Here is a 10,213-nt window from a genome sequence, read left to right on the forward strand (position 1 = left end):
TGCCGATAAGCCTATCGTTTGCTGGCTTCGCTTTTAAACACTTGCCGCTTTTCTTTTGTTTAATAATTAAAAATACGGGCCTGATAAAATGTCTGCGAGTCTGGCGAATGTGTACGCGGAGCTAATGCGCCGATACGGCGAGACATTTACCATTACCTACGGCCCACCGCCCACCTACTTGGCCAACATAGTCGGAGCTGCGGAGGCGGGAAAAAAGATAGTGTTGCTTTTCAGAGAGGAACGCAGTGGTGCCGCAGCATCCAGGATCCGGACCACGCCCGTCAAGCGCGAGCGCAAATCAGATGGCACTTCGGAGCTGGATCTTACGGGCAGTCCCCTCAAGGATGACTGTGAGGTGGAAGCCATTGGGGATCAGTCGCTGGATCTGCAACTGGAGGACAAGAACCCTTGGAAGCTGGAAGAGGAGTACCACAGGGGAGTACCCGTGGATAAGGCCAGGGCCATTATTTGTCGGGAATCCTTTCAGAAGACCGAGGGCCTGGGTTCCGTGTGGTTCCTGTGCGACGCAGAAGACCTGGGCCAAACGCAGCTGCTTCAGTATGAGTTTGACAAATCGCACTTCTCGCGTGGAGTCCTTAGCTACCAGGGCGTGGTGCCAGCCTACACGGTGACCTCACAGTCCCTGGTGCGTAAACATTCTCCTGCTGGTGGCCATCCAGCTGAAACTATCATCGAAAACACCTACGCGGTGAACTCCAACATGATGCTGCGTGTGTCCCATTCCACCAATGCACCTCTTCCGCTCTTAATCAACCTACATGACTGCGAGGTGACTCTGAATAACACATTCCACGTGGGTGACTGCACTTCCCTGACGCGGGACTTTATGGTTCAGCTGCGTATACTGGTCTACATACGCGAGGATATTGTCAACTACCACAAGGATATGAAGCAGGGTATAGCCAGGGATCCCAACTACCGTTGTGGCGTCGGCATCGATATGGACGAGTTAAGGGAGGCGATCAACAAGACCATGACAGATGTGTCCGGCTTTTCGGATCTGCCCACTCATGGTCTTAGCGGAGAGGCCGACATAGAGGATGTAGTGCATCGGGCCAAGATCCGTAGGATCACCGACCTCACCGACAAGCTCTGGGAGCTGCTTAAATGTAAGATATAAATATGTGTTGATTTAATATGCAGCTTACTTAATGATTTTTTAAATTTGTTAACCGCTGTTCTCGTTTTTCAGGTTGCGACTCATATAAAGACCTTAAAATGGCCTTCAATATACTCTTTCAATGCGCCGCCCGCTGTAATATTGTGGCAAGTACCACTGATATTAATAACTTTTTATATTTGCCTAATAATATATAACATTTAGAATACCCCCACCAATAAGAATCGTCTGGCCGAGATTATCAAAGAGCTGGCCAATCGTCGATTAGCCATTCCTTGTCTCAGTGGCGCCGAGCCATTAGAACTCCTTCTGGAGATTGGCCTAGAGAAAGTATATAAGGACTATGAGTTCATCTATACCGAAAGCAAGCTGTGCAGCACCAACCTGCTGAAGCATACAAGCGAGGTGGCAGCCGCAAATGATGGTGATGACGCACCGCAGAATCTCCCCCAGCTGCGAAAATCCCTGCATAACGCGGTTAGGGGAGATCCTACCCCCGGAGCCGGTGGAATGCGAAAGACGCTGCTGCACCACAATAGTGCCGACAAGCCGGGGAATGCAAAATATGCCAGCCAGGACGACGATGAGGCGGGATTTAAGAACAGTCATTTTGATGAGCGCGAGAGCATGGAGCGGGTCTCCAAGCTGTTTCAAATCCACTGCACTTTGGAGCATCTATTGATGATACAAGTGCACCTCAATTTGCCCAATGGTAAAGCTGATTTGAGGGAAACTTTCTTTTTATTAAATTAATTCGAAAAAATGTAATATTTAATATTTGCAGCTTACAGCGATATCTGCTCCAAGCTGCTAAAGAAAACCCCATGCCTATTGGAAGCCATTGATGACCAGCTGAGTGATGAGATGGATATCACCCTCTCTGCGCACTGTGTCGCTTCCCATCTGGATGGTAAGGAACCCTACTCGCGTCAGATTACCATGCGATCTTATAATAAATTTCGCGAAATGAAGACTACATTTTACTACAACTCTGACAACATTTGTCCACCGAATCTGGTCGAGTGCTTCCAAAGCGATGGTGAGCATAAATATGAGAAAACATTTTTATTCTTATTTGTATTCTAATGTGTATTTTATTTTGATTCTAGACAAAAAACTAGTCAAGGAGCGAACATATCATTCCTGGTTGTATCGTAAGATTCGTACACTTCAGTGATTCCAATAATTTTGTATATTTATTCACAGTCTTTGTTCTAAGAAATGTATTCAATTGTTTATAGATCCCAATGTTAAATTAATATTTTCTTCTCATTTTTTTAATGTTGAAAAATAAACATATTTTTAGAATATAAAGTTTAATTACTTCCTAGAATATAGGCAACCACCTGAAAATTCAATTTATATGATTATATTGCTATGTTATTATTAATCTATAACCCTTATTTGTATGTTTTCATGCCATTGTTTGGGTTTGTTTTACATGATGCTTTTCACGCCACTTGTAACGCTATCGACGCTATTCATGAGAACCCCCAAAAAACCCAGCAGCGCACACCGAAATCATGTTAAACGAATTCGTACAAGTTTTAAGCCGACCCAGAGGCTGCTGCCGTTGCATTGGGGCAAAAATCTAGACAAAAACCCGACCGAAATCCGCTTCCGCCCTGCTCGCACTTTTATCGCCGTGTTCCTGCTGGCCATATTCTAAACAAAGGCCAGATCCGCAAGCATTTTGGCCAATAGCAAGCTCAGTAATGTTGCAAAATGAGGTGAGCGAGAGAGCGTGTGTGTGCGCCCAATGGATATTGGGGTAAAGAGTGGCAAAGGCGTCTCGGCGCCGTCGACTATATACAATATGTTACAATCCAATTAGCCGGGTGCGCCACTTGGCCAAGACGAGCGATACTGGGCCCGTTGCCGATTGATTTGCATTTTGTCAGACGTGCGTGGAACGCGCTGCGGTTCGGACGTGTTTTTTTTCCTTGCTAGCCCTGCTCCTCTGACGAACTACCGTGTAACGTTTAAGACAAGGAGCCGCCAGGATTTAAACGCGAGTGTCCTGTGCAGGAGCTACAAAAGTAAACTTGATCTGTGGACAGTGGACAGTGTGTGGCAGTTAAATTCAATTAAGTCCGTTCTAAATGCCAATTATCGCGGGTGCCTAATCCAATTAACCACAAAATGGTGTGTATTAGTTAGCCAACGAAATGGTCTTGCATCCTGCATAATCAAATCAAGTTTTCTTGCCATAAAAAGGACACTCAATAGGCTGTGCGAGTAGCCCTTGAAGTGCTCAACTCTTGCGGCTTAGCGAAGCCCTAGAGAAAACTGACTGACTGGATTTAATTCCTGTGAAACGAGAGATACCCCTTTGGTCTAGAATCATCCCTGAACTTTTGCAAAGGATAATTAAGTTGTTAATCCTCTTGCCGAGGTCTCACTCATTTCCTAGAAGAGAGGTCGGAAAATATAAACTTTTTAAAGGCTAGGGAAAGCATTTCAGTACTTGCATTGAAAGTTGAGTTTTTGAGTTGATTGACTTTAATAAAATTTAGTAATTAAACTAAATTTAAATAATTTTAAAAATCAATTCAATTAAAGATTGAAGACAAATTATTATTTGAAAATATCAGTTGTTCTCCTGCTCAGTCACCTTATCTTTTTTACCCTTAGGGCCTTGAATTCTTCTTTAAGTTTGGCTATGCCTTCCTGACAATAACCCTCATGATCATGATCTGGATGTCGCTGGCTCGCGCCTCGATGTTCGATCGTGAAATGGAGGAGACGCATTACCCGCCCTGCACCTACAATGTGATGTGCACCTGTTCCAAATCCTCAACCGATCTGGGAATAGTGCACTGCAAGAACGTTCCGTTTCCCGCACTGCCGCGCATGGTGAACCAATCAAAGGTGAGTGATTCCTATTTCTTAGCAATTATTTTGAAAATTAGGGATGCTACAGAAATGGCTGATTTTGAAAGAAATATAGACATATTTCCAATTTTTTAAAATCTAGTTTTTAGAAATTTAAAATTGTAGGCATTTTCTTATAGCAATATCTTTAAATCTTTATAAATTAAATAATTCCTAACGTATACACACCTAAATACTCTTCATGTGGGTTAGGTTTTCATGCTGCACATGGAGAACACGGGTCTGCGCGAGATCGAACCATACTTCCTGCAGTCAACGGGCTTGTACCGGCTGCAGATCTCGGGCAATTACCTCACCGAAATCCCGGAAGACGCCTTTATCGGGCTAGAGCGATCGCTGTGGGAACTGATCCTGCCGCAGAATGATCTGGTGGAGATGCCCTCGAAATCGTGGCGGCACCTGAAGAAGCTGCGCCACCTAGACCTGGGCTACAATCACATAACGCACATTCATCACGACTCGTTTCGCGGGCTGGAGGACTCGCTGCAGACGTTGATTCTGCGCGAGAACTGCATCTCTCAGCTGTCACCGCACAGCTTCTCGGGGCTGCTGATCCTGGAAACCCTAGACCTGAGTGGCAACAACCTCTTCGAGATCGATCCAAATGTGTTTGTGGACGGTATGCCACGATTGACACGCCTTCTGTTAACGGACAATATTCTCTCGGAGATCCCCTATGACGCCTTGGGGCCGCTGAAGAGCCTGCGCACCCTGGACATCTCCCACAACGTGATTTGGTCACTCAGTGGCAACGAGACCTATGACATCAAGGCCAGCACCAAACTAAATCTAGACAATTTGCATCTGGAGTATAATCACATTGAGGTGCTGCCGCCCAACTCGTTTAAATACTTTGACACCGTGAACAGGACTTTCTTCGATGGCAATCCCATTCACACATTGAGGGTAAGTGATATTTTTTGGAATATTTTACTTTTTAGTTAAATAAATAATATACTTGGAGCTTAAAATAAAACAAATAAACTTCCTTTATTTCACAGGAAGATGCCTTTAAGCCCGCTCGGATCAGGGAGATATACATGCGATACTGCGGCCTTACCAATATCTCGATTCAGGCCTTTGACAGCCTGGTGAACAGCCTGCAGATTCTCGACTTGTCTGGGAACAATCTCACCAAGCTGCACCACAAGCTCTTCAACAATTTCGATGTCTTGAGGTGAGCGAAAAACACCTCTATTCCTTGTTGCTACCCCGGTTTCCCTCACACACTGCACACACGCACGGGGGCCTAATCGGATTGTCTAGGGGCTTCACTCCGTTTCCCTCCGATTTGTATGTGGGCTAAGAGTGTGACCCGATTTTAAAGAACCCGCGGAGGAGGGAAAAGCCGCGCAACCAGGCAATTGTGCAAAAAACATCCGACACTGAAGGAAAAGCTTAGACTTAAATAAATCCAAAAATTATAAATCAATACAAGTTTGTTAGGGGAATTTAGTTTGTTATGTGAAAAGCATAATTTCCTAAAAGGTTTTAAACGAGTGGAAAACATATTAGATTGTTATATAAACAAATTTATTAATTTTACATGCTGGTTATTATTTGTTATCACAGGGTTATCAGCATGCGGGACAACAAGATCAAAATCCAAAAGCCCACCGAAACCTTTAATGCCATGCACTATACCCTCCTGAAATTGGATCTAAGCGGGGACCGGAATGATCCCACCAATCTCCAGACTTTGCGCAAGTAAGTGACCCCCACAGCACTGAGAGAATATCCTGCTTCCCACACACACACCCCTTACCCCATTACCACTCTTCTATTTATTTACAACAAAGTATGACCAGAATGCGGAACATGCGCTCGCTGTCGATCTCGCGAATGGGCTCCTCCTCCCTGGGACCAGAAGACTTTAAGGACTTTGGCGTGGAGCTGGAGGATCTGCAGATTACCAGGGCCAGTCTCTCGGGTATTCAGTCGCACGCGTTTAAGCATGTGAGGGGTCTAAAGCGACTGGACTTTAGCGAGAATGGAATATCCAACATTGAAAATGATGCCTTCCATGAGGTAAAATTGGTTTTTAATGGCATTTAGATATATTTCTTATTATATTTTTGTAATTTCCTCTGCTTTTTAGATTGGCCACTCTCTGATCTCCCTGAAGATGTCTCATGGCTACTCGGGCAGTGCTCTGCCGGCGGAGGCTCTGAGGCACCTGACCTCGCTGCAGGAGCTGGACTTTAGCAACAACCATATTAGCAGCATGAGTGACACCAGCTTCCATTTCCTGAAAAATCTGCGATTGCTGGAGTTGCACGACAACCGCATTGAGCAGGTGTCCAAGGGCACTTTCCAGGGCGATATCCACTCGAAGCTGGAGGAGATCTCGCTGCGCTTCAATCACTTGACTTCGGTGTCTACGTATACCTTCTTCGATCTGGAAGCTCTAAGGAAACTGCATTTGGATGACAATAAGATTGACAAGATCGAGAGAAGGGCCTTCATGAACCTCGATGAACTGGAGTATCTGAGCTTGAGGGGAAACAAAATCAGCAATTTAGCGGAGGAGTCCTTCCAGAACTTACCGAATTTAGAGATCCTGGACATGGCATTCAATCAGTTGCCAAACTTTAACTTTGATTACTTTGATCAAGTGGGAACGCTGTCGAATCTGAATGTTAATGTGAGCCACAATCAAATTAGGCAATTGATGTACAACTCCTCGTGGAGTGGACGAAATGAACATGGTAAATAAATATAATTAATTATAATTTATACTTAATAATTTGATATGTATTTCAGGCGGCATGTACCACTCAAATATCAAGATTTTGGATCTCTCCCACAATAACATTTCCATTATTCACCCGGGCTACTTCCGGCCGGCTGAGAATTCATTGACCCATCTGCATTTGGGTTATAACTCTCTAATGGTGGGTAACTCTCTGAGATCTAGTTTAATTTTAAAACATTTTATCCTTGTAGAACACCACTCGCGATGTCTTTGGCAATATGATAAACTTGCAATGGCTGGATCTCAGCTATAATTGGATCCATGAGCTGGACTTTGATGCATTCAAGAACACCAAGCACCTGCAGTTGGTGTACTTTGGCCACAACTATCTCAGCGATATACCGCAGGACATTTTCAAGCCTGTCCAGGGTCTGCGAATCGTTGACTTTTCGCACAATCATTTGCGTGGCCTGCCCGACAATCTCTTCTACAATGGAGGAATGGAAAAGTGAGCTAAGAATCTCTCAACAGTTTTCTTTCAGAAATACAATGAGTTTTTTCTATTCAAGATTGGATGTGTCGCACAACATGCTCTTGAAGATTCCCTCCTCTTCGCTGTCTAGCTTGGCTGCCCTGACGCTGTGCGAGTTGCATTTGTCCAATAACTTTATTTCCACAATTCACAGCATGGATCTGTCGAACAAGTTTAGAGTGAGTTGATTTATTACATGAAGTATTTTTATAAATTAAATATATATATTTTGTAGTCCCTTCGCTACTTGGACATCTCCTACAACTATTTGCTACGCATTGAAGATGCCGTTTTTGCTACCATGCCCAAGTTGGCTGTGTTGGATCTGTCTCATAATCGGGATCTTAAGGTGATGGATAAGTCGTTTATGGGTCTAGAGAACTCGCTGATCAAGCTGGGCCTGGAGAATGTTTCCTTGAGCACTGTCCCAGAGATTCGTCTTAAATTTCTGCGTGAGTTCCGTTTGGGCTACAATGAACTGCCCTCGATTCCCCAGGAGTTGGCCACCAATATGTCCAATCTGCGCATGCTGGACCTATCCAACAATGATTTGACCAATGTGCCCTTGATGACCCAATCTCTGCCACATCTAAGGTGGGGTTAGATTGTACTTAATATTTATTAAGCCTGTTATGAGTTATTTTATTCCTTCGTCAGACGTCTGATGCTGTCCGGCAACCCCATCACCTCGCTGAATAACAACAGCTTCGATGGCGTCAATGAGGATCTCGAAATGCTGGACATATCCAATTTCCGACTACATTACTTCGAGTACGGCTGCCTGGACTCGTTGCCCCATCTGCGATCCCTGAAGCTCACTGCTTACTCTCACATCGAGCACTTTAATATTCCTTATTTGCTGCGCCATCACTATAATATCCGGCAGCTGTGGATTGAAGCACCGCAGCCCTTCACGAGGATTATCAAGAAGGGTTCTGGACCCACCCTGGAGATGCAGACCCTCTGGCTGGGCAATCCCACCGATCTGCAGCGCGAAATGGAGGGTCATCTGCCCTCCAAGCTGACAAACATAACGTTCAGTGGTCCCCAGTTTAGTAATCTACATGAACGTATTCTGAGGGTAGGTTAGCTTTAGGTTCTCTGCTTTCTTGAAGAATATTATTAGTATATTTTTTTCTTAGGGCATGCGTTCTCCCTATCTCTACATGCAATTGTTCAACACCTCGCTGCAAGCCCTCCCACCGAATTTCTTCAAGTACATGGGCCGAGTTCGTAACATTTCCCTGGATATCCGTTACAACAATCGCAACCTAAAGAAGATTCCCAACCCGAATACGGGAGCTGTGCCATATCTGCCCAACAGTGTATTCCTCACCGACCTGAAGATGTCACATACGGATCTCAACTGCGATTGTGATTTGGGGTAAAAAACTATACTATATCCTATATCCTATCCTATCCATATTTTAATTTTCAGTTGGGTTGAGTTCTGGCAGCGCAAGAGGCGCCAGTATATTTGCTCTTCGCAAACCTGGACAGATACTGTCTTCCGCACTTTCATGAACTCACCGTGCCAGGTGTACGGACGTCATAATTGCGATGATCATGATGATGATCTAAGGGAGACACGCTGCGAAAACAAAGGAGGTCAACAGTTAATGGAGGTAGGTTACTAACATTAAAAATAATATGTTATTTTTATAATATTTATTGTTTTTGTAGGCTCTCAAATTCGATTTAGAGTGCGGCTGGGATAATGCCAATTGCCGGGAGGCCGCCTTTGTGGTGGTTATGGTGTGCGTGGCCATGGTCTTCTGGATGTGACTTCTGCACTTTGCATATAAGACGTCCACCGACTTTTATAGCATTCTAGAGCAGGTCTATGGCAGGCAGGTCGTCTAAGTCCTGCCATCAGATGTCTAGAGTTTAAGCTTGATGATGAGACTTTGGCCACTTTTGACTCCTTTCGCAGTTAGTTGTTTCTCTTCCGTATACCTTCTATCACCACTCCGCTGTGTAGCGACAATCTTTAGAGTCCTTGGTAACGCCTTATATGTAGTAATCCTCACTTACACACAATCCACACTCCACACTCTTCAGCACACTCACCTCACCTCACACCTTTCTGTCTGACATGTATGTATATTTTTGTTGGCCTCGATTCGAACCATATATAATCTCCAGCTAACTTATAACCACGTCTGACTTAGCCCACGAATATTTTCTGTACTTCTTTTATAAGTTAGGTCACTGCTTAAACGCTGCTTAAACAATTCCAAAATGAAAGTCTGTAAAATGTTTCATAAACATATAATAAATATTTACGGTAGGTTAAGTTCGCCTCTGGTTCTGACTCTCTCTTTCCTTTTTTTTTGAGGGTGGACATTATGATTTTTTATGGGTCTGCTGGGCCGGCAGAAAAGTACTTGCTACAAACAAATTATGTTCACAATTGCCAGACCAGGCAGCTGGCCGGTCAGTAACAAACAATTAAAAACTTTTCGCTTAAAGTTTCCTCCACTTCGTATACGGCTTTTCCATACGATAAATTATTGTGTGTAAAGCGGCGAGCGCTTTTCCTCTCTTACTTTTGTTTTGTTTCTTTTTGCTGGCCTTCCTGCCGAGGGTATTTTCAGTTAAATGGGAATTTTGGAGCACACACAAAGGGAAGTATTTAAGCAGTGTTCAATATACAAGCGTTGTTGGGTATTTTCCAGTCAGAACTATGAGGAAGTTAAAGGGGATATTATAATCGGGTTTAAGTTTTATTAATTTCGATAGTTTTTTTTTAGAATTACTTATTACCTTTTTATTATAGAATTAAATTTATAAGTTCAATATATTTTGAAATTTAATTCTTTTAAAATTTAAAGTGGAGAACTATATTAAATGTATATATTCCTCAGCGTATATAGAAAATCTCAATTAGGGTATTCAAAACACTGCCTCTCTGAGACACTCCAGTTTTCTTGCGTTTTACACATATATA

General features: G+C 43.7%; 2 protein-coding genes across 2 annotated transcripts; both read left to right on the plus strand.

Moving 5' to 3' along the window:
* Nucleotides 1-6: 6 nt before the first annotated feature.
* On the plus strand, nt 7-2,405 carry Zwilch (zwilch kinetochore protein). The gene is made up of 5 exons (XM_017178945.3): nt 7-1,130; nt 1,214-1,287; nt 1,346-1,853; nt 1,926-2,180; nt 2,251-2,405. Exons 1-5 carry the CDS (start codon nt 89-91, stop codon nt 2,316-2,318), a joined length of 1,947 nt encoding a protein of 648 aa, XP_017034434.1. The 5' UTR covers nt 7-88; the 3' UTR covers nt 2,319-2,405.
* Nucleotides 2,406-3,046: 641 nt separating this feature from the next.
* chp (leucine rich repeat containing G protein-coupled receptor chaoptin) lies at nt 3,047-9,577 on the plus strand. The gene is made up of 15 exons (XM_017178891.3): nt 3,047-3,286; nt 3,776-4,012; nt 4,229-4,942; nt 5,038-5,213; nt 5,609-5,743; nt 5,836-6,064; nt 6,135-6,744; nt 6,800-6,930; nt 6,983-7,239; nt 7,301-7,442; nt 7,499-7,857; nt 7,921-8,344; nt 8,406-8,647; nt 8,702-8,888; nt 8,947-9,577. The coding sequence occupies exons 1-15, from the start codon at nt 3,284-3,286 to the stop codon at nt 9,046-9,048; spliced, it is 3,948 nt and encodes a 1,315-aa protein (XP_017034380.1). The 5' UTR covers nt 3,047-3,283; the 3' UTR covers nt 9,049-9,577.
* Nucleotides 9,578-10,213: the final 636 nt, after the last annotated feature.

Source organism: Drosophila kikkawai, chromosome 3R (assembly GCF_030179895.1).
Source record: "Drosophila kikkawai strain 14028-0561.14 chromosome 3R, DkikHiC1v2, whole genome shotgun sequence".
Lineage (NCBI taxonomy): Eukaryota > Metazoa > Arthropoda > Insecta > Diptera > Drosophilidae > Drosophila > Drosophila kikkawai.

Bases quoted from the DNA above. Each gene is read 5' to 3' on its own strand.
- Zwilch (XM_017178945.3), top strand. From the start codon at position 89: ATGTCTGCGAGTCTGGCGAATGTGTACGCGGAGCTAATGCGCCGATAC. The intron at 1,288-1,345 runs GCAAGTACCACT...TATAACATTTAG, and splicing joins CCGCCCGCTGTAATATTGTG to AATACCCCCACCAATAAGAA. The intron at 1,854-1,925 runs GTAAAGCTGATT...TAATATTTGCAG, and splicing joins GCACCTCAATTTGCCCAATG to CTTACAGCGATATCTGCTCC.
- chp (XM_017178891.3), top strand. The intron at 7,443-7,498 runs GTGAGTTGATTT...TATATTTTGTAG, and splicing joins ATCTGTCGAACAAGTTTAGA to TCCCTTCGCTACTTGGACAT. The intron at 8,345-8,405 runs GTAGGTTAGCTT...TTTTTTTCTTAG, and splicing joins TACATGAACGTATTCTGAGG to GGCATGCGTTCTCCCTATCT.